At 43.2% G+C, this 24869-nt stretch overlaps 2 protein-coding genes across 2 annotated transcripts in view; one reads left to right on the top strand and one right to left on the bottom strand.

Annotated features, from left to right (window-relative positions):
* LOC149301637 (uncharacterized) overlaps window positions 1–24869 on the top strand; it is a 215825-nt gene that overhangs the window by 69796 nt on the left and 121160 nt on the right. The window lies entirely within an intron of this gene.
* LOC149301639 (uncharacterized) overlaps window positions 1–24869 on the bottom strand; it is a 44925-nt gene that overhangs the window by 2238 nt on the left and 17818 nt on the right. The window contains exon 2 of the mRNA XM_089484259.1: window positions 3276–3396. Within this exon, the coding sequence (XP_089340385.1) occupies window positions 3276–3396 (121 nt within the window). The remainder of the gene's footprint in view (window positions 1–3275; window positions 3397–24869) is intronic.

Raw genomic sequence — 24869 nt, 5'->3', positions numbered from 1 at the left:
CCAGGAGATGTCTCACAACCAATACAGTATACAGCTCACATGCGGATTGATGTGGGTTGGAGTTGGGTGTAGAAGAGATTATGAAGTTGATGGAAGTCGGTGAGGAGAGCTGGTACATATTTGTTTTCTATTCCAACTCAAGATAAACAACCTCCAAGGACTTGGAGGAAATCAACTGTGTGTATGAGTTCTTTTTAAGTGTGGCAAATAGTCAGTGCATTGCCAATACCTAAATCTGGAGATTTTCTTCTGTTCTCTGTTATGTTATTGTTGATCTCTGGGAGTGTCGCCTTCAGATTGTGCTATACATTGGCTTGTGAATGGGACCCAAATTCAGAGCCAAGAAGGGCCTGAGAGCCAGTGTGATGATCCTTTTTGGCTGAAGAATTTCCACCAAGGACCCACTGCATTTAATTCAGTTTCAGACAATTCTTTCCCCACCCAGGAAGCATTCTAAAGCAATTTAAACCTTTTCGAATGTTTCGTTTCTGCCCCCAAGCAACGATTTCAGTATAAATATCAGCCCCAACTGACTAGTCTTCAGCATCAGTCCAGTTGCAGAGAGACACTCCATTGGTTTACATTGCTAAACACCTCACTACACTAGCCAGCCTCACTTGTCATGGGAGTTACTGACTTCTCTCCCCATTCTGGACCCTCAGCAATTGCAATCAAGTTCCATCTAGGTAATGTATTACCATTAGCAAAGCTGTGCACTATTCACCACGACCACCTTTGTTACCTAGTTCTTGTGTATGTTCATGAACACTTAGATGTATGTGTGTGTGTGTTTTGCTTTCCCCTTAAATGAAACACAGAAACCTATTTGAAATGCCTTTGGAGTCTGTGTGCTTTGGGGCCTGATATAGTTGGGATGAATCCCGAGATCACTGTTGCCTCAATCTCTCCTTTGAGCTAAGCATGAAATTCCCCTAAAAGCATAGCACTTGCGGGTGTCCTCCCCAGACTCCAGCATTTCGGGTAACAAAGCACTTCTGGAATCAACCATGGAGCTAAGCAAGCTCAGGTTGGAAAAGAAACATTAGAGAAAAAGGAAATTTTTTGTGTCCCTCTTTCCTGTTTTCATAGACATTGCTCATAATTGCTAAATATGTTAGAAAACAAGGGCCTGAACCAGTTCTCACCAGTTCAGGTCTTAAAATCTGTCGAGTTGGTGGCTGCCTCCCAACCCCCAAGGCCCCTCTCCTGGCCCTTCCTAGAGATCCCTTCCTGTCTGCACAGAGCTAGGCAATCCTGGCTTTGCTCCTGCCTTCCCCTCCTGGCTCCCAGAGGCCTGATCCCCTTCCCTTTCTCTCTCTGCTCTCCAGCCTTCACTCTTGCCCATCTGCACTGCTTCAGCATTTGACCTTCACCATCTCTTTCCTGCTTTTCTGTTTTTCACATTCCCTCCATCTCTCTATCACAGACACACACCCACAGAGTGTGATGCACAAAAGGGACACTTTGAGACTCATTTCTTGAGAAAGGCAGGACAATCAATTTACAAATAATGCATTAGGAAAAGCAGAATAAAGGGGCTGGGACCTGGATTCCAATTTTGGTGAGGTTCAAGGAGAGCCTTAAAACAGCTTTAAGACAACTCCAAGACAGGGATGGACTACTGTTGGGGACTGGGGAGAGTCACATTGGCCGCCACAGGATCTTGAGGCAACCCCACATTGTGTTGCCTAAAAATATGGCATAATATTTTGCCCCTCAATATCCCACAGCATCCCTTTGGGGAAGTGGAGGCCATTTGGCACTGCTGGGCCCTCTCTGGGCCATTGCAGGGCCAAGGGAGGCCTTTTTCCCACAAAGCCTCTCCAGAGCCTGGAAAAGTGGAAACAAAAGCCAGGAAACTTGTTCAGGAATGGGCTGAGGACCATTTAGGGGCAAAAAGCATTAATATCCATGGCTCCTTCCCACAAAATTCCAGAATTAGCAGTTTAGGGTTGGATAGCCTTACAAAGTGGAGAACAATAGTGCCTCACTAAAACTAAAAATTCCAAGATTCCACAGGAATATGTTTTGACAATTAAATAATGTGTGAAAGGGAACTAGGAATGGTAGTAGAGCACAAGTTGGGCACGTGTCCACAGTGTGATGCAGCAGCTGAAAAGGCCAATGTGATCCTAGGCTGTATCAATAGGAGTACAGTGTAAAGATCAAGGAAAATAATAATGCCACTCTATTCTGTTTTGGTAGGGCTCACTTGCAATAATCCTGTGTCCAGTTCTGGGCACCACAATTCAAACAAATGCTGAGAAGCTGGAGCATGTCCAGAGAAGGAAACCAAAATGGTGAATGGTCTGAAAACCATGCTCTCTGAGGAACGACTTAGGGAGCTGGGTATGTTTAGCTTAGAGAAGAGAAGGTTAAGAGGGGACATGACAGCCCTATTGAAATGTTTGTAGAGATGTCATATTCAAGATGGAGCAGGCTTGCTTTCTGCTACTCCAGAAAAAGAACATGGAACAATGGATGCAAGCCACAGGGACAAGAGATTCCACTTAAACTTTAGGAGGATCTTCCTGACAGTAAGAGCTCTTCAGCAGTGGAATATAGGCCCAGTACTGACCATGGAAAAGGGGTGGTCTGCAGCTGCCCCTTTCCATGGAGGATTTGAGCCAGGGCAGCGATACTGGCAGCCAAGAGGCCCCAATCCACCACAATTCCAGGCCATGGAGAAGTGGCAAAATGCTGCTTCCCTGTGGCCTGGAAATGGATGTCCTTGGGGCTTCATGCCCCTTGACACCATGGGAGCCAGAGCTATGGCAGAAAGGGGCCTCTCTCCCTGCCATCATTCTCGCAGCCGTTTGGTGGCTGTGAGAACGAGGTGCGTGCCCAGAAGGAGCTCTTTCAGGTTTAGACATGGTGCGTGCGTGACATCATAATAGCAGTGCCCATGTACACAGGGCGCTGGCATTATGGCGCTGCTGGTATGTATTAAGGTTAGGAAGCATGTACATGATGCGCTCTTCCCAACCCTAATACCGGTGCTGGTACGCCGCTTGTTGACGGTCTGTACTGCGCCATATTCCCTCAGAGTTTGGTGCTCTTTCTTTGCAGGTTTTTTGACAGAGACGGGATGGCCATCTCTCGGAGATGGTTTGAATGTCTATTCCTGCATGGCAGAGGATTGACCCGGATGGTCCTTGCAGTCTGTTTCAACTCTTTGATTCAATAATTCTAAAGTGGAATTATAGCGTTCTGACATTGAATTATGAAAGGGCCCTCAGTCTCCACAGGAAGGGCAATGGATTCAGCTTCCTTACCCACAGAGGCCACATTTTCATAATTCTCCATCATCACAGAACTGTACATAAGTTTCTGCTTCTTTGTCAACAGTTTCCATTCCTCCTCGGTGAAATATATCGCCACATCCGCAAAGGTCACCTGCAATAGAAAATAGCCCTCATCCAGAGAATGACCAATAAGGGGGGGGGGGGGAGAGCACATGGTGCATTGCAAATATTATTTCAACACTTCAGAATTCAGTCCAGCAAATAAACTTTAAATTCTGCAAGCAAGCAAAAAGCTAAAGCCTCTGAGATCCAGATTGTCTTGAACCCTTTCAATCTAATATACAATATAATAAAGAATATAATTTAGGCCATTTCTGGGATATTATTGATTGATTAAGATACTGACTATCCAGACATGTATAGTACATTTAGTCACCAATGAATTATAGTGCATTTAGCCATATCTCACCTAATTTGAGAGGCAAATTCCATTTTTAAAAAACAGTTCTGGGGAGTACTCTGGCCTTGAGGGCCACTGGGCCCACCCTCAATTTAGCCCCAGAGATATTCTTCCATATCCCTCAGCATTTCAGAGATGGGGAAAGAAAGACACATCTGGATAAGCAACACCAAAAGGGGGTCAAGATGGCCAAAGTTGTTAATGATGAAGATCACAAAAGTGAGGAAGGGTACAGCAGTTTGATTTGGCCCCCAACTCCTGGCAAGGGCAAGACCCTGCCCCCTTCTCTCCTCCCTTCTCCTCTTTTGAGTTGTTGAGCTGCACACATCTTTTGAACTTTGAACACATTTTGCAGCAACTGAACTGACTGAGGAGAAGGGAGAAAGTGGGAGGAGGAGAGAGAACTAGGACATTTTCAAAGCCCCTGAAAAAAATGAGGTGACAGAGGATTAACCAGGACTCTCTCTGCCAAACTGGGACAGTATGTTCTCCGCTTGCTTTCATGAGGTGGCCCAGCAGGGACACAAATGAAACTAATAGTCAGAAAATTCTTCTCTATGCTATAATAGCAGCAAGGTCAGTGTTTGCAAAACAATGGAAAAAAGAAGAATGTCCTACAATTGAAGAATGGAGATTGAAAATGTTAAGATTTTTTTGAAATGGATAAATTAACTTACTTTGTAAATAATAAATCATTAGATAATTTCTATAAAGAGTGGAATGTTTGGAAGGAATATATTAAGGAATGGAATGTTTGGGATGAGTACTGTAGAATATGCCAAAAGAGTTGAAATGATATTGGAAAATATGAAATATAGAACATATGAAGGTAAATATATGAAGAAAAATAAATAAACAACACAGTGGTGATGTTGATAACATAGTATATGGTATAAGGTGGAATGAGAAAAGTATAGAAAAGTAACGTGATAACAGGTATACAAGCCTTTATTCAGAAGTATTAAGAAGCCATTGGTAAATAGTTGGTAAAGAGATAAGAGTTCAGTTAAAATAAAATGGTTTTTATTTTTGGAGAGATCTGGAGAACCAGGAAGTTTATTTAAAGAAATCTACATAAGTCTAATAGATAAAAGGGTTTGCTTCATAATGTAATTGGATTGTCATATGTCTTTTTGTCATTTGTAATTTTTAATATTTTCAATAAAAACTTTTTAAAAAGAAATTAATAGTCAGGATGGCAACTTACAAAAGAGTTGTTGTACCTCGGCAACCTCTTTCTCTTAGAGCCCAACTCCCTCCGCTTGGCCCCTGTGTCGGCCATTAGGTAGAGAGGTCTTGGTGGCCTTGCACTTGGATCACGTCCAGCAAAAGATACCCCAAAGCAGTGTACAAGGGGGCTAAGATGAAGTTCCTGAGAAAAGAGACCAGGGTTAGGCTTGGTTTGGCAAGAAACCCTGCAGCACTCAAAGTCACAGAGATCAGCTGGTGACATATGCAGGTCACATATGCTTCCCTTCTGGCTACCGAAACACAGCTGGATGCTTCTCTAATACCTCGCACCCAACTCTCTCACCATGGTGGACCCGCATTCTCCCAGTGGCCAAACCAGTTGTACTCCATCGACCAGTGAAGCCGCTGGCCAGGCAGGGCAGGAAAGGAGCTCTCTCTTCTCAAGTTTCTTCCCTTCCATGGTAACCAGCCCTCCTCCCAGGATCAGGGGGCATCCGAGGATTGAGCTGATGGGAAGGAAGCACCCAATTCCCATGGCAGCCTTCTGCATGCAGAAAAGTCACAATTAGTAGAGTGTCTCTTCCCATGTGGAGAGTGCCCACTTTCCAAACTGTTGCCTGGCCATCTTGGCTTGGGAGTATCCTGCTCCAGGCACATGCTGGCCTAAATCCTAGTCTGTATCCTATGCTTAGTCCTGATCAGAGTAGAATCACTGAATCGGTTGGATTTATCTATATGTGGACATCAACAGTCACTTATGGGTTGAGTGAGCCTACACTCAAAGGTTAACCAACAGGATTCAGGACTCCTCAGATTTTTAAATGCAGGAATGCAAATTTTTCAGGCAGTGTCATCATCACTGATGAGAATTTGACTTCTCATTCACACAGAGGAAGTGGAGGAGGACCTGCTTTATGTCCCAGGTGGAGAAGCTCTAGCTCCTGGGCTGGATAAGACCTGCATTACCTTAAGGATCTGATCCATGGCCTCCCATCATCATGGCCCCTCCTCATTTACACTGGTGAAAATAATTATTTTATTTTTTGCAACTGAGACCATTTATCTGAGCTTAACTGCTGTGTTTATATTTCGGTCAGAAATGGAGCATGAGGTGTGCATCACCTCTCTTTGTTTCCTGAAGGCACGCAGAAATTGATGCATGTACATTTGTGTGCACTGTTTCTGAATGAACCTATTGTCAAAATCACATTCACTTCACTTTACCTTGCATGTTTTTAAAAAGTCTGCACAATGCTGAAGGTGGTGCATTTGAAAAAACAAAAGTCTATAAATGTATAGGTCTTTGATGGAACATTGCACCCTGGACTTTGGTCATTTTTAAGAAGTGAAATCATATGTAAATTCCATGAAACAAATACCTCACAAAGCTCTAATAAACAACATGTACACACAGTCCCCACACAAAGGACTGACTGGCGCACTGTGTGTCTGGGTCTGGAAATCTCATTTCCACTTTCTGGGAAGACAATGCTGCCAGAGACTGAATTTGGGGCTTTATGCTTGCAAAGCATGGGCTCATTCTCTCAGCTGCAGCCCTTCCAAACAATCCTGGACTGAAACATTTAAACAAAGGTCCTCTTTCAGCTCCAGGAATAAAGGCCTACCTTCAGTACAAAGACCCTGATTCTTGCAGCCCCAGAAAGGGCTCTCCTGCAGTCCTTTATGGCTGGAGCTTCCCTGGGTCAGAGGCCGTCTCCTCAGCCGTAGAGAAGGGTTGCTCTGAGTGCGAAGGAGGAGGAGGTCCACAGGGCTGAGGGAGGGAAGGCAATGGGAGAAGGTCAGTGCCAATGGCCATGGAGGGCAGAAGGTGACAATGCCTAGGAAACTCCTCTGAGTCCCAGCCATTCTAGGAATGAGTGGCAAGAATTAGTCCAGGGGGCTGAGGGGGTTTCCTTTCTCAAAGCGGGAGGCAAGGACCAGTACGACCCTCCCCAGCTAGATCCCAAAGGGAGGGTCTTTTTCCCCACCTCTCTCTCCCAGCCTCCAAAGCCCAGCCTCCTCATTGGCCTGGGTCCCCTGCCTCCCCTTCCTCAGACCCCCACAGGCCCCTTCCTTCCTTCCTTCCTTCCTTCCTTCCTTCCTTCCTTCCTTCCTTCCTTCCTTCCCCCCAAAATGGAAGGCCAGAGGCACAAAGGGACACACTTCCTTCCTTTTGGCCCAAGGAGCCTGGCTTCCTTCTCTCTCTGGAGCCTCAGGAGAGAAAGAGAGACCTCTGTTCAACTGAGGCCTCAGAGAAGGTTCTGGAACATTATTCCCCACAGTCACAAACAGCACAAAATGGCCTCCTGAGTCTCAGCGCTTGGCAGTTAGCAGTTTGAGGCCTTCAGGGAACCCAAAATGGAGGATGAAAGTCGGAAGGGACCCCAAACAGGATTTCTGATCCTAAAGAAAGGTTTTCCTGATGGCACCCGATGGCTGTGAGAACAGAAAAAGTCCCCAAACAGGACTTCCAAACCTTAACAACACCAAAACATTTTCCGGAAGCTATTGAGAGGAGGAACCTGATTCCCTCAATTACAATCAATAGTGAAAGATATTGATATTAATATTAAGAGAGCCCATTGTCCACAACCCAGATCAGGTCTTGACTGCTCAGGGAGGCCAGTCCAGCTGCAGGTGGCCCTCCGTCTATCCATCCGTCCGTCCTCCTTTCCTTCTGCATTCCTCCTCTTTTCCCCAGCATCAGCCCCTTTCCCAAGAAGGCTGCATCCGCACTATTGAAAGAAGGCACTTTGACACTGCTTTAACCACTCAGTGCTATGGAATCCTGGGATGTTACCTTTGGGACACTTAGCCTTCTCTGCCAGAGAGTTCTCATTCCACAACAAACTACAAATCCCAGGATTCCATAGGATGGAGCCAGGAGAGTTAAACCGGTTTTGAACTGGATTATTTCTGTAGTGCAGATACAGCCTGAGTCGGTTGTAAAAGGATAGAAGCACCCAAATTGAATTTTTATCCTATTAAAAATGGTTTTGAGTTTTAAAAATATAAGCAGTTTGTTTTTCTGACTAATCCTTATTCTTATTTTTGTTGTTTGTTTGTATGTTTGTCTTGGTCATATGAGTTATTCTGGTCTGTCTCCTTCCTTCTTGCCTGAAAATCTATTAATAAGGAAACTGGGGAGACTTTTAAAACCTCCCAAAGGAGCCACTTTTGGCCTTTTTTGGGGTACTAGCCTCCTCTTTGAAGCCAAAGCCCAATGTTTGTGAAGAATAAGAATAAGGCATGTATTAAATCTCCCGAACACAAAATGGCTGCCTCTGCCTGAGTAGTAGATACTCCAAGGAGGTATTTATTATAGATAACAAAATATAACTAAAATATAAGTCATACTAGATATTAAGAATCTTGCAGGTACAATATTTGTAAGTATATAATATTCAATTCATAAAAGCTATTAGAAAATAAATAAACCTAAGTGTCCAATTCTGAGACTAACTTCCAAGATCCGCTCTTTAACTCTCTCTCTCTCGATCTCCAACCGACACAATTCCCCCAACTGCCTCTTGGTCTCTCAGGCCTTATATCTCCTTCTCACGGAAGCTTCCAGAAGGACCTTTATCTTGCTCTCTGATTGGTCAAGAGAGCCTTCCGTAGCAGTGATGTCATTCTGCATTTGCATAAACCTCCCTTTTCTGCCTGAAGAAGACCTCCATTGACTGGAGCCCAGTCATTACACTTTCCCAAGGCAAGGCTTGCACCTATTTCCCAATGTTGTTCTTGGGGTCTGCCTTCCAGTTGTTTCCAGGTCTTATGGTGACCTTATGGGAGTCTCTGAAGGGGTTTTCTTGGCAGGTTTCTTCAGAGTGGGTTTCCCTTGGCCATCCTCTGAGGCTGAGAGAGTGTGACTTGCCCAAGGCTTCAGTTCTTTTGGAAGCCTTTTTGCTTTATCTTCTAGAAGACAGCTGAAGTGTTGCTTCTTGCTCTGAAGAATGAGAGGAACCTTGTGGCATCCAAAAGGCTAACATTCTCTGGAGTTATGTCTGATAATATGGATATATAGGATTGCAACACCTGTTCATTTATCAAAAAGTTTCATATCATAGAATCTCATAGATATGTCTCTTAATAGCAGTTAACCAAATTAAACAGTATATAAAACAAAAAAAATATGAAAACAACCTAGATAAGGTAACTGTTACATGGATTTGTAATTGGTTGATTGGCAAAACCCAAAGGGTGCTCACAAATGGCTCCTTTTCATCCTGGAGAGAAGTGACCAGTGCTGTGTCCAGTGGGGCTCTGTCCTGAGCCCAGTTCTATTCAACATGTTTATCAATGACTTGGACGACAGAAACAGGGGAATACTTATCAAATTTTCAGATGACACCAAATTAGAAGTAGCAGCTAATACCCCAGAGGACAGGATCAAAATTCAAAAGGACCTGAATAGACTAGAAAGCTGGGCCAAAGCTAACAAAATGAAATTTGACACAGAGAAATGTAAGGTTAATGGTGGAAAAATGAAATGCACAGATATAGGATGGGTGACACCTGGCTTAAGGAGACTACATGGGAAAGGTATCTAGGAGTCCAAGTAGACCACAAGTTGAACATGAGTTAACAGTGTGATGCAGCAGCTAAAAAGGTCAATGCGATTTTAGGCTGCGTCGATAGAAGTATAGTGTCTAGATCAAGGGAAGTAATAGTGCCACTCTATTCTGCTTTGGTCAGCCCCCTCCTGGAATACTGTGTCCAGTTCTGGGCCCCACAATTCAAAAAGGATGTTGATTTTAGGAGGGCGATTTAAATGGTGGAGGGCCCATGAAGCCCTATGAGGAAGGCCTTAGGGAGCTGGGGATGTTTATCCTGGAGAAGAGAAGGTTAAGGGGTGATATGATAGCTCTGTTTAAATATTTGAAGGGATGTCATATTGAGAAGGCAGCTAGCTTGTTTTAGCTGCTCCAGAGACTTGAACCCGGAGCAATGGATGCAATCTCCAAGAAAAGAGATTCCACCTCAACATTAGGAGGAACTTCCTGACAGAAAGGGCTGGTTTTTTTTAATTGACAAATTTTTATTAGTTTAAAAAATTACACACTACATTCCCTAAATTAATACAAGGTCTTCTTTCCTCAATGCAGAGTCATATTTAAGCTTCTTATTTACATTATGAGAGACCTCTATCTTGATCCTCTTCTTTCTCTTTCTTTCTTCTTTAACCTCTCTCATTCTTTAATTAACCTGAACCTTTGCTTTCCTTGATTCTTCTTGTCATCTTCTTGTTTCTAAGTCAGTCACTTGCTTTGCCTTTCGCCCCTTTCTTATTAAACACTAATACTTTCTCTCTACTCTTACATTCATAACACACACATTCCTACTTATCTGTGACTTCCTCCACTTTGTGAGAATGATCCAACTAAATACTCTCTTATACCTTGCTCTCTCCCTTATACCCTCCTTCTCCAATATCTTAACAATACTATACTTTCTAAATGTCCCAACTATTCTCTTGTATCTGATATGAATATCTTTGACACAGATAACCACTAGGTTTTCCAGTCTTATTTTTCTTCCTCTATAATCATCATCGTCGAGATTCTATAATACACTATATTGCTTTATTATTTGTTCGTTTGTTTCTATACTTCTTCCTTAGTTTATCTCTTTCTCCCTCTAACAAAAATACAAATTATTTTCTTATATCATAAAATTAAAAATACACTGTACAATTACATAGTTAGTAAATTAAAGTGCAACAAGAAGGATCGTCAATAGATAATCAAATAATTTCTGTGATGTCCTGCCAGGACTGGTTGAATTTCGCCTGCATTTTCTTTCGTGTTGGTTCAGGCCATAGAATATTTTAGTGTAGGAAAGTCATTGTTTGTGGGAGGAGCTGTAGGATTCCCCTGCATTATTTCCAGGTTTGGTTTGCCCTTTCCCACGATGTTCTGTTGTAGCTGGAAGCTTTTAGTTTTGGAGCAGTCTTTGCTGTGAGCAGGCAGAGAGCTGTCTTTTGGTGGCAAACAGGCCCAGACAGCCGGAAAGAGCATTTCTTACACTTTAGCCATTTTACCAATTTAGCCAAATTAGTTACCATCAGCAAGCAAATAAAGGAATTCAGGAGCTGAAAGACCCTGCACCAGCTCCATTGAGTGAGGAGAGCAAACCAACATCAGACCCAGAAAGATGACATCCGGAAGATTGCTGAAACTGTCAAGTATCTTTTATTTAGAGCTGGGGAGGAGAAAACTCTTTATTTTTGTCCGTTAAATTAAATTTCCACCCTTTTGAACTTTACATTCAGCTTCAGAGCCTTTTTGGGTAAAAGAGTTTGATCTCACCAGGGTACCGGCGTTGCACACCCAAACCTGCCACCACCTTTAGTTGGGTGTGTCTTCAAAATTTCTCCATTTCTTCCTAATGAAACCTAATACTTTCCCCCACTCTTCTGATATACTTTCTCCCGAATTTTCTCTCAGTATCCATGATAGTTTGTCCATCTGCAATAAATCATAGAGAAAGTTAATCCGTTCTTCTGTTTCTGGTATTCCTTTTGTCTCCCATTTCCTTGTGTATAAACCCTGGCGCTAGCTAACATAGACATCCATATCCTCCCATACTTCTTATCTGTATTGTCCTCCAACATCCTTAATAACATTAATCCTGGTGTTTCTTCTGGTGTAATTTCTAGTATCGTATTTATTGCATCCATTATCTGCTCCAGTATTCTTTCGCTTTTCCGCATTTCCACCAACAATGAAAATAGGAGCTTGCTGCTCTTCCACATTTCCAACATACATCATTCGTTTTCTTATATATTTTGGCTATTTTTATTGGGGTTAGATGCCATCTCAAGTAAATTTCAACCAGTTTTCTCTCAAGCTTTGTGCCAATGCAAATTTGACATCTTTCTTCCATATGTTTTTCCATTTATCGTAATCAATCGTGTGCCCTATGTCCTTAGCCCAACTGAGCACTACCTCTTTAACTGTTTCTTGCTCCGTGTCCCACAATAATATTAATACTTTATAAATTTTGCCCATCATTCCTTTTTTGTTTTCTCTAATTTCTAATATTTGTTTTAAATCACATTGTGTTCTCTCTTGAATTTGTCAATATTCAAACCAAACCAATATTCTCCCAAACAGCCTCATCTTGAAGAGTGATGTTCCAAACCAGCTTCACTCCTCCTTGATAGCCAGTCTCCAGCTGCAACCCCAGCCCTCTTCAAATGCCCTCCTTATTGTAAAAGCCACTCTATACGTCTTTCTAACATTCCCCAGTACATGCTTTCTATAACCCATCACTCTACCTACTATGAACGACAACTATAACTCCTACTTTAACTCTAATAACCAAGGCCTAATATTTTTACTCTTTATGACAGAAATCTTATACACTGTTTCTGACACGCAATGGGCCAGTCCCAATCCTTCAGGTATACAGCACCAGTCTGAAGTGACAATTCTCCCATCTCAACCTTTCAGGCAAGGAGCATCAGCCTGAGGTTGCAATGGGCCAGTATCAATCCTTCAGGTAAAGAGCACCACCCTGAAGTCACAATAGTACCGTCTCAATCATTCATCCAAGGAACATCAGACTGAAGTCACAATGGGCCAGTCTTAATCTCTCAGGCAACGAGAATCAGCCTGAGATCACAATGGGCCAATCTCAGTCCTTTAGGTAAGCAGCATCAGCCTGAGGTTGCAATGGTCACATCTCAAACTTTCAGGTAAGCAGCATTAGACTAAATTCACAATGGTCCCATCTCATTTCTGCAGGAAAGGAGCACCAGCCTCAGGTCGCAATGGGCCAGTCTCATTCAGGTAAGGAGCACCAGCCTGAAGTCACAATATGTCATGAATCCCTTTATTCGTGCATTTATTCATTTATTCATTTAGTGATTCATGCCATAAGGGTTATAGGTTTAGGTTTAAATTAGAGTTAAGATAGATGGTATTTATGGTGGGTTAAAATAATATGTTTTAATATGTGCTTTAATAGAAGATACTAGAAAGAGGTAGAGAGATCATGGCTAAAGAATGTGATTGTTTGCTAGGATTGGAATATGTGGGAATCATCCTTCTAACAGAGGCTTGAGTTTAAAAGACTGGTCTCTGTAAAAGGAGGGCGAACATAGAGAGTTATTGGTATTTTTAAATTGTATTATGTTGTTATGGGTTTATGCTTATTATATTTTCATATGGTATCATATTAGATTGGGATTGATGGGGTTTCAATATATAAGCTATAATGTTAATTAAGTCGCTGAGTTCTGTGGTCCAAGGCCCAAGGTGCAGTGGTTGAGAGAAGGCACATGAGAGCTTAATTGTTTTTAGAAATGCTGCCAGAATCCCGGATGGGAGGACACTGTGCAGGAAAGGGCTATCCAATTAATTAGCTTTATTGGTTAATGGGGTGAGGTTAATTGATATGGTTATAAAAGTGATATGTTTATACTTACTTTCCTTCCTGACCAAAAAGTCACTTCTATTGCATGTATCTTCTTCAATAAAAGCTGTTCCTTTTGTGTTGCAAGAGGGGCTGCAATTAGGATCCTGACAAATATCTCTCTCCGCTTCCATTCACCCTGCTATCTCAAAAGATCTGGAGAGCATACCAAAACAACCACAGAACCTTTCCCTGCTCTTGTGTAATGCCAGGTCAATGAAAAATACAACGCAGTTAGTCCATGATCTCCTACTGGACGAAGAGACTGAACTGGCTTGTTTCACGGAGACCTGGCTGGGTGATGAGAGCTCAGCCACCTGGGCTCAGGCCTTAACAGCTGGGTTCTCCCTCAGTGAGCAGGTAAGGGGACTTGCTTTGGTCCATAAAGACAATCTTGCTTTGGCCAGGATACCTATCCATAAGATGGACCACATTGAATGTATTTGCCTCAGCTTAAAGATGAGGGAAAGTCTGGGGATTCTGTTGGTTTAATGTCCACCCTGTTGCTTAACATAAATACTCTCTGGAAAAGATAACATCAGAATTAACACAAACCAGGGAAAGAGTGACATTCCTGGAGGAAGAAAATTAAAAATTGGGAAAAGATATAGAGAGATTAACAAAAGAACATATTGAAGATACAGCAGAAAGAATTAAATTAGAGCAAAGATTTAGGGAGGGATGTCTTAGAATAAGAGGTCTTTCCGAACAGAAGAACGAATATCTATATAAAATGATAATACCGGCCTTGGCTGAATTTAGGGACCTAGATAATGAAACTTTTCTCCTTGAGGTGGACAAGATGTTTAGAGTAAGCGTCTGGGTCTCAAAACAGAAGAGTCTGCCCAGAGATATCGTGATTTATTTTGTTAGGACTCAAATGAAAGAAGCAATTCTCCAGCAAAACTTTCATACTAGGTTCAAAATTGAAGAAAATGAATTTTTATTGTTTAAAGATATCTCTGGGAAACTGTTAAGGAAGAGGAAGGAATATGGACCACTGACTAAGGTTTTGCGCAGCAATGGGATCTACTACAAATGGGAACTAACTCAGGGCCTATCTTTATAATTTAAGCAAAAAAAGATACCAAATCAACTCAGTACAAAAAGCAAGACATTTTCTACATAAGAATGAAAAAGAACTTAATAAAGGAGACAGTCAGAAAGAAGAAAGAAACAACCCCGGAAAAGGAGAAGAGGATAAGGAGGAAGAGAGCTTAGAAGAAGAAACAGAAGAAGGGGAATTGCTTAGGAAACCAAACACAAGAGAGGACGATATAGATGGAGAATATGACGATGAAACGGGAAAAGATGGACATCCTATCATCGAATGTTAAAGGAATAAACAGCCCAAAAAGACGAGGTAAACTTTTTCATTATTTAGGGAAACAGAGACTTGATGTCATTTGCCTTCAGGAAACCCATATAAAGAAAGAGGATATAAGATTGTTGAAAACGCCAAATTGGGGAAAGAATACATAGCAGCCTCAAAAAAGAGGGAAAAAGGTGTAGTGATATATGCAAAGGATAAATCAGAATCTAAAGAGGTATTCTCAGACCCCAATGGATACTTGGTTGGTGTAGAAGTTACTTTACAAGACCAAAGGATCCTAATGGTGGGAGTTTATGTACCCTTAGGAAATAAAGACCTGTTTTTTGGAAAACTGAAAAAACAAATGCCAGACCGTATGTGCGATAGGACCTTAATGATGGGAGATTGGAAAGGGGTGATAGACCCCCAGATAGATAGAAAGGCAGACAACTAAATATACTTAAAGCAAGGGAAATTACTGAAATCTTTCTTTGAATTAAAAGAAGCCTTTGCATTAGAATCAATATGGTCTTTCTAAGGGATTTACGTTCTTTTCAAACATCCATCAATCCTGGTTGAGAATAGATATGTTCTTGACTTCCCCAACTATTAGCACAATGGTGGAAGCAGGAGAAACCCTAACAAAAATCCTATTGGATCACAACCCAATTTTTTTGTCTTTGAAGAATAAACCTAAGGAACTGATATGGAGACTAGATGAGACTTTGTTAAAAGACGGAAATATTCTAGATAAAGCAAAAACAAACCCACTTAAATCCTTCTTTGAAGAAAATCTGAATGGAGAAGTCAGCCCAGAGATCGTCTGGGACACAAGCAAAGTGGTAATGAGGGGTTTCTATATGAAGCAATCTTACGAAAGGGAAAAATAGAGAAAAGAATTAGAAAGAACTACAGGAAAAGTGAAAGGATAAGGAACAATTACTTAAAGAAAACCCCCAAAACAAAATGATTCAACAACAGATTAAGAAGATTCAAAAGGAAATATCCAGATGGCTAATAGAAGACCAGGAGAAAAAATTAAGATACATCAAACAGAAACACTTTGAGAATGCTAATAAACCTGGCAAATGGTTAGCAAGGAAACTGAAAAAGGAAAAGGAGAAACAAATCTTTTCAAGGGTTAAAGAAGGGGACGAGATTTATTCCAACCAAAAACATATGAAAGAATGTGTATATAAATATTTAACAAATCTATACAAAGAAGAATATATTTCCCAGGAGAGGATACAAGAATCTTTGGACAGAAAAGGTGTAGTAAAGATTGATGAAGAACAGAGAATCGAACTTAATAAACCAATAACGGCTCCTGAGGTGCTAGAAGCAATCAGTAAAACCAAGGCACCCAAAGCGCCAGGGACAGATGGCCTAAGAGCAATCTATTACAAGAGCTTACAGAAAGAGCTAATTAAACCCCTAGTAGAAATCATGAATAGACTCTCACAAAGAAGAATGACTGACTCTTGGAAGATAGATGATATTGAACTGATTCCTAAAGAAAGTAAGGAGCTGCTGGAGGTGAAACATTTCAGACCCATTTCTCTCCTTAACAACGATTACAAAATCTTTGCAATGGTCTTAGCAGAAAGATTTTAGAAAACCCTACAAAATATCATAAATGAAGACCAAACGGGCTTCCTCCCAAAAAGGCACCTTAGAAACAACACGAGGAATTTAATAGATATTATAGACTTCTATGAGAAGAAAATAGATTAAAAAGCAGCTATGATTTTTCTTGAGGCTGAAAAGGCATTTGATGAAGTTAATTGGAGCTTCATGCTGGAAACCTTAAGAAAAATGGTTCTAGGAGATAACTTTATCAGCTTGATAGATGCAATCTATAGAAAACAAACAGCAAGACTTATGATTAATGGGGGGGAGCGAAGGCGTTACCTGTAATGAGAGATACCCCTCTCACCTTTGTTATTTGAAGCCACTTTAGAGACTCTGAGTCCTAGCATTAAAGAAGATAAGAAGACCAAAGGCCTGGAAATAAAACAGGAAGAGTACAAACTTAAACTATACGCAAACGACATGGTGATATACTTATCTGACCCAATAGAAAGTGTTAATCCCCTGCTTTATAAATTAAAGGAATAGGGACAGCATTCAGGTTTCCAGATTAAAATGGATAAGACAAACATTTTACCAATGAATTTAACAAAAGAACGATCAGGAAAATCTACAAGAGGAGACTGGTTTTAAAGTAGAAGAAAAGGTCAAATATCTAGGTGTTGAGTTCACCCCTAAAAACTGAGAGTTCTTTAGAAACAACTACAAGAAAATATGGGGTGATATCAAACAAGGTCTCAATAGATGGGCTAAACTCAACCTATCGCTCTTAGGTAGGATCAGGGCAGTTAAAAAGAATGTACCGCCTAAATTACTACTGTATTTTCATTTCAGACTATACCTATCATTCTTAATGACAAACCATTTTTAGAACAGCAGAAAGACCTGCAAAAGTTCATCTGGGCAAGAAAAGACCTAGAATCAGATTTAAATCTCTAATAGATGATGTAACGATTCACAATCCTCTCTTCTATTTTGACCCGACACTTCTTTGGGTGTTTGAAGGACAGTCGTGTGGATGGATTTTAAAACACAGACCAAGCGGCTGGTTAAAGAAGAATATAAGTTTATTTTTAAAACAGAATAGGCAAAGGTATCTTTGAGATGGAGTTGTTACTATGTCTTCTTTTGTTACATATATACAGGGCTGGTTTTAACTCAATAATAATAATGATGATAATAATAATAATAATAATAATAACAACAACTCTGCCATGCAGGCTATACTATCACTCAATAAATGATGTAAGCCAAAGCCCTCTTCCTGAGTCTGGTTCCCTGAGTCTCTCTTCTAGACTCTGCAGAACTAATCCTGTCCCTCTCTGGACAAAGCAGTTCCTTAAGTAACCATCCCTCAGGAACTATGGGAACCCACTCCTCTCTTGGACTCTACTGTTCCCATCCTCTCTATCACTATCTCCCACTGAACTCCCGCTTCATCCCTCAGGATTGCAAACCCTAACTGACTCCACCCAACTGCCAAGCGGAAGCTTCAAACTCCTCAGCCAGCACCTGATTGGCTGAGAGTCTCTGGCTTCTGATTGGCTGGTTTGTAAGTCAGTCCGTCACACGCCTCCCCCCTTTAATAGGTTGATTGAGACACAGAACCAAACGGTTCTATGGTCCAAGGAACTCCCAGTTATCAATTATACTTACCCATTATAGATAACATTATACACACATCAGGTGACACATGTGATATACTTCATATACTTGTTTTATCAATAACCATTTCCAACTTAAATATCTTTGGTATTTTCCTGTATGTTCCCCTTTTAAACATATGTCTAATATCTGTTCTACCTGTTATAACAACTTACCATCATTTTCTTATATGTTTAGAACATTATATCCATCACTTGTTGGGTTTTAATATTTTAATATCACTTAAATAACCTTTTTCCCAACTTTAGATCTTTATATGTTCCATTTAAATGTTTTTATCAAACATATTTAATCTTTTAACCCTTTTCTCTTATTGATGGAACATCATCTCCAACCACTTTGCCCCGTTCCCAGTATGGTTTTGAAAACACTTCATCTTCCATTATACTAATGGCAAACTACAATATATTGGTTTTCCAGTCTATCAACTCAATTATATCCTTGTCCTTTTTAGGAGTCTTCTCTGGATCAGTCCTTGTAACTGACCACGTGTTTCTTTTTACCGGCTGTGGACTTAACACCTCATCTAGTAAAAAGTCTTTGCTTCCTCCTGTTTCACTGGACCACGTTCCTTGAGTGCCCTGAGCAATCTTTACATCTTCTTCTGTAGATCGTAAAGTGTCCCTTATCAAAATCATCCCGTTCTCTAGATAGTTCATCACAATCTTTGGTCTTTTTCCCTCTGTTGAATCTCCTTTTCCAGTTGGTTGATGGCTTTTGGGGTCCCAGCGACGCTTGTCTGTCATCTGGTCGTCACCAGTATGTTTGACAGTGAGGTTTATAGACGTGAACATGTTCTGCATATACACATCTATTCTTTCAACTTTTACTTTAAGATTCTTCCAGTCTCTGTGAACTAAACCATTTTCTTGGGTTATATCACCCATTTGCCAAACTACATATCTTTCAACACTGCCCCATTTAATATATACACTGCTACCTCGGGTTACGAAATTAATTCGTTCCGCTATTCCTTTCGTAAGCCGAAAATTTCGTAACCCGAAACGCTTTTTCCATTGAAAATAACTAATGCGTTCTATGACCTCAGACTGAACCTGCAAGTCAAAACAAAGGCACAATAGAGGCCTATTAAGCTAAGTACCCTACAATACAAGTTGCCTGAGGCACTAAAGAGCTTAACAATGACTGGCAGGTCCATTCTAAACTTTCTAATGATCTTAACAATGACTGGCAGGTCCATTCTAAACTTTCTAAGGATCTTAACAATGACTGGCAGGTCCATTCTAAACTTTCTAAAGGATAAAGAAAAAAAGTTTTTTTCTTATCTTTGATGGTTCTGGCATCTCAGAGTGAGGCATGAGGAGGAGGAGGAGCTCTCAAATCATCACACCCATGACCATACCACCCCAAATCTAAAAAAGCAACCCCATGGTCACACTCTCTGGCCCGCATCAAATCAAGGCCAGACTTGCAAAACTCACAGCCCACACCCCACACTCTCAAATCATCACACCCATGACCATACCACCCCAAATCTAAAAAAGCAACCCCATGGTCACACTCTATGGCCCACATCAAATCAAGGCCACACTTGCAAAACTCACAGCCCACACCCCACACTCTCAAATCATCACACCCATGACCATACCACCCCGAATCTAAAAAAGCAACCCCATGGTCACACTCTCTGGCCCGCATCAAATCAAGGCCAGACTTGCAAAACTCACAGCCCACACCCCACACTCTCAAATCATCACACCCATGACCATACCACCCCAAATCTAAAAAAGCAACCCCATGGTCACACTCTCTGGCCCGCATCAAATCAAGGCCAGACTTGCAAAACTCACAGCCCACACCCCACACTCTCAAATCATCACACCCATGACCATACAAAAGTGTTTTTCTTATCTTTGCTGGTCTTGGCATCAGAGTGAGGCAGGAGAAGGAGGAGGAGGAGCTCTCAAATCATCATAGCCATGACCAAAGCAACCCCAAATCTAAAAAAGCAACCCCATGGTCACACTCTCTGGCCCGCATCAAATCAAGGCCAGACTTGCAAAACTCACAGCCCACACCCCACACTCTCAAATCATCACACCCATGACCATACCACCCCAAATCTAAAAAAGCAACCCCATGGTCACACTCTCTGGCCCGCATCAAATCAAGGCCAGACTTGCAAAACTCACAGCCCACACCCCACACTCTCAAATCATCACACCCATGACCAAAGCAACCCCAAATCTAAAAAAGCAACCCCATGGTCACACTCTCTGGCCCGCATCAAATCAAGGCCAGACTTGCAAAACTCACAGCCCACACCCCACACTCTCAAATCATCACACCCATGACCATACCACCCCGAATCTAAAAAAGCAACCCCATGGTCACACTCTCTGGCCCGCATCAAATCAAGGCCAGACTTGCAAAACTCACAGCCCACACCCCACACTCTCAAATCATCACACCCATGACCATACCACCCCAAATCTAAAAAAGCAACCCCATGGTCACACTCTCTGGCCCGCATCAAATCAAGGCCAGACTTGCAAAACTCACAGCCCACACCCCACACTCTCAAATCATCACACCCATGACCATACCACCCCGAATCTAAAAAAGCAACCCCATGGTCACACTCTCTGGCCCGCATCAAATCAAGGCCAGACTTGCAAAACTCACAGCCCACACCCCACACTCTCAAATCATCACACCCATGACCAAGGAACCCCAAATCTAAAAAAGCAACCCCATGGTCACACTCTCTGGCCCGCATCAAATCAAGGCCAGACTTGCAAAACTCACAGCCCACACCCCACACTCTCAAATCATCACACCCATGACCATACCACCCCAAATCTAAAAAAGCAACCCCATGGTCACACTCTCTGGCCCGCATCAAATCAAGGCCAGACTTGCAAAACTCACAGCCCACACCCCACACTCTCAAATCATCACACCCATGACCATACAAAAGTGTTTTTCTTATCTTTGCTGGTCTTGGCATCAGAGTGAGGCAGGAGAAGGAGGAGGAGGAGCTCTCAAATCATCATAGCCATGACCAAAGCAACCCCAAATCTAAAAAAGCAACCCCATGGTCACACTCTCTGGCCCGCATCAAATCAAGGCCAGACTTGCAAAACTCACAGCCCACACCCCACACTCTCAAATCATCACACCCATGACCATACCACCCCGAATCTAAAAAAGCAACCCCATGGTCACACTCTCTGGCCCGCATCAAATCAAGGCCAGACTTGCAAAACTCACAGCCCACACCCCACACTCTCAAATCATCACACCCATGACCATACCACCCCAAATCTAAAAAAGCAACCCCATGGTCACACTCTCTGGCCCGCATCAAATCAAGGCCAGACTTGCAAAACTCACAGCCCACACCCCACACTCTCAAATCATCACACCCATGACCATACCACCCCAGAACTCAAACCCAAAGGCCAGAAACCCCAAATCTGAACATGCAACCCCATGGTCAGGCCCATTCTAAAGGATAAAGAAAAAAAGTGTTTTTCTTATCTTTGCTGGTCTTGGCATCTGGTCCTGGCATCTCGGAGTGAGGCAGGAGGAGGAGGAGGAGGAGAGGGGCAGCCCAAAAAGCCAAATTTAAACCAATTCAAGCAATTTAACCACTTCAGCCAATTCAAGCAATTTAACCACTTCAGCCAATTTATCCAATTCAAGCAATTTAACCAATTCAGCCAATTTAGCCAATGCCACCAATTTAACAAAGTTAACCATTTTTTTAAAAAGAATTTGGTGTTTTTTTAAAGGGTCACCTTTTTTTTAAGGGTCACCTTTTGCCTTCTTGGATGACGGTTCTCCCTCTCTAGTGAAGAACTGGTCCAAGGATGTCTGCTTTTGCCGGCCCTTAAGCAGGTTCTTAAAATGGCTAAGGCAGACATTATCAAAATGGGCAATGGCATGGCTGGTGAGCACCTTCTCAGGGTGGTGCTTCTCCACATATGAAGCCACATTGTGGAATTGCCGCAAAATGTCTTTAATTTCTGCCGTTGGCAAAGATGCCCCCGCAGCCTCCTCCTCCTGGCCCCTGTCGAAATGGAGCACGTCCTCATCCACGGCCGAGTGTTGCATCGCCGCCAAGGCCTTCAGGTCCTCTGTTGTCAGGTCCTCGTTGTGCTCCTCGATGAGTTCCTCCACGTCCTCGTTGTCCACGTCGAGTCCCAGGGACCTTGCGATGGAGACGATCTCGTGCACCTCTTCCTCTTCACCTGGCTCAGCACCCTCGGACTGTGACCCTTCCAAGGAAGAAGCATCAGGCCACAGCTTCCTCCACGCAGCAATCAGGTTGCGCCTGGTGATCTCCTGCCAGGCCAAGTCCACCATCTTCAAGCACACCACGATATCAAAATGCTGCTTCCAGAACTCTCGAAGGGTCAGCTGTGTGCTCTCCGTCACATCGAAGCAACGCTTGAACATGTGCTTGGTGTAGATCTTCTTGAAGTTGGCGATCACCTGCTGGTCCATGGGTTGCAAGAGGGAGGTCGTGTTGGGTGGCAGAAACTGGACCTTGATGAAGGAGAACTCCGCGAGGATGTCCTTCTCCAGGCCATGCGGGTGCGCAGGAGCATTGTCCAAGAGGAGGAGGCACTTCAAGGGCAAATCTTCTTCCTCCAGGTACCGCTTCACTGTCGGGGCGAAGACACTGTTGATCCACTCGACGAAAAGGAGGCGTGTGACCCATGCGCGGCCATTGGAGCGCCACATCACTGGCAACCTGTCCTTCTGGATGTTGTGTGCCTTGAAGGCCCTTGGATTTTCGGAGTGGTACACCAACAGGGGCTTGACCTTACAGTCCCCGCTGGCATTGGCACACAACGCAAGTGTGAAGCGGTCCTTCATAGGCTTGTGGCCTGGCTGTCTCCTCTCCTCCTGGGTGATGTAGGTGCGGCGAGGCATCTTCTTCCAGAAGAGGCCCGTCTCGTCGCAATTGAAGACTTGCTGCGGGACGTAGCCTTCCTCCTCCACCATGGCCTTGAACTCGACGACGAATGCTTCGGCGGCCTGGTGGTCTGCGCTGGACGCCTCGCCGTGACGGACGACAGAGTGGATCCCGGTCCTCCTCTTGAACTTCTCGAACCAGCCACGTGATGCTTTGAAGTCCGGGGTGGCTGGCTCCTCCTGCGAAGAAGTTCCTTCATCTGCCTCCCTGCTGGCCAGGTCTTCGAAAATGGTGGTGGCCTTCTCGCAGATGACCGAGGTGGTCACAGTGTCCCCGACTCGCTCCTTTTCCTTGATCCAGAGGAGAAGCAGGCGCTCCATCTCCTCGTGCTTCGGTGTCCTCTGCTTGGCAATCGTCGTCACGCCTTTCGCTGGAGCCACAACAGCTCTGATGGCCTCCTTCTGCTTGAGGACAGTGCCAATTGTCGAAGGGTTTCGTCCATACTCCTTGGCAATGTCCACCAAGCGCACGCCCCTCTCGTGCTTGGCGATGATTTCCTTCTTGTCCTCCAAGGACAAGGGAGCCCTCTTCTTTTTCTCACCGCTTGGCTTGGGAGCCATAGCTCAAGCCTAAAAAGGACAAAAGGCACAGGCACTGAGCAAAAGCCACAATTGGAAACCACCCCCACCCCCATGGTCACACTCTCTGGCCCAAACTTGCAAAAGTCCCACCCCACACTCTCAAATCATCACAGCCATGGCCAAAGCACACAAGAACACAAGCCCATAGGCCAGAAACCCAAAATCTGAAAATGCCACCCTATGGTGGGACTCTCTGGCCCACATGGGACCATGGCCAAAGTTTCAAAACCCACACTCCACACTTTGAAAACAGAAAAAAAAACCCCAGCATGTCAAGCCCATAATCCACACATCTGAACATGCCACCCTAAAAGGAAAAAAAGCCGAAAAAGGCAACCCAGCACGTCAAGCCCATAATCCACACATCTGAACATGCCACCCTAAAAGGAAAAAAAGCCAAAAAAGGCAACCCAGCATGTCAAGCCCATAATCCACACATCTGAACATGCCACCCTAAAAGGAAAAAAAGCCGAAAAAGGCAAGCTAGCACCCCAAGCCCATAATCCACACATCTGAACATGCCACCCTAAAAGGAAAAAAAGCCAAAAAAGGCAAGCCAGCATGTCAAGCCCATAATCCACACATCTGAACATGCCACCCTAAAAGGAAAAAAAGCCGAAAAAGGCAAGCCAGCTAGTCAAGCCCATAATCCACACATCTGAACATGCCACCCTAAAAGGAAAAAAAGCCAAAAAAGGCAAGCTAGCACCCCAAGCCCATAATCCACACATCTGAACATGCCACCCTAAAAGGAAAAAAAGCCAAAAAAGGCAAGCCAGCACCCCAAGCCCATAATCCACACATCTGAACATGCCACCCTAAAAGGAAAAAAAAGCCAAAAAAGGCAAGCCAGCACCCCAAGCCCATAATCCACACATCTGAACATGCCACCCTAAAAGGAAAAAAAGCCAAAAAAGGCAAGCCAGCATGTCAAGCCCATAATCCACACATCTGAACATGCCACCCTAAAAGGAAAAAAAGCCGAAAAAGGCAAGCTAGCACCCCAAGCCCATAATCCACACATCTGAACATGCCACCCTAAAAGGAAAAAAAGCCGAAAAAGGCAAGCTAGCACCCCAAGCCCATAATCCACACATCTGAACATGCCACCCTAAAAGGAAAAAAAGCCAAAAAAGGCAAGCCAGCATGTCAAGCCCATAATCCACACATCTGAACATGCCACCCTAAAAGGAAAAAAAGCCAAAAAAAGGCAAGCCAGCATGTCAAGCCCATAATCCACACATCTGAACATGCCACCCTAAAAGGAAAAAAAGCCAAAAAAAGGCAAGCCAGCATGTCAAGCCCATAATCCACACATCTGAACATGCCACCCTAAAAGGAAAAAAAGCCAAAAAAAGGCAAGCCAGCATGTCAAGCCCATAATCCACACATCTGAACATGCCACCCTAAAAGGAAAAAAAGCCAAAAAAAGGCAAGCCAGCATGTCAAGCCCATA

The sequence above is a fragment of the Sceloporus occidentalis genome, unplaced genomic scaffold (assembly GCF_023333645.1).
Source record: "Sceloporus occidentalis isolate IW3139 unplaced genomic scaffold, rSceOcc1.0.p SCAF_21, whole genome shotgun sequence".
NCBI classification, from domain to species: domain Eukaryota; kingdom Metazoa; phylum Chordata; class Lepidosauria; order Squamata; family Phrynosomatidae; genus Sceloporus; species Sceloporus occidentalis.
The sequence above is the reverse complement of the archived record's forward strand: the minus strand, read 5'-3'. Positions and strand labels throughout refer to the sequence as shown.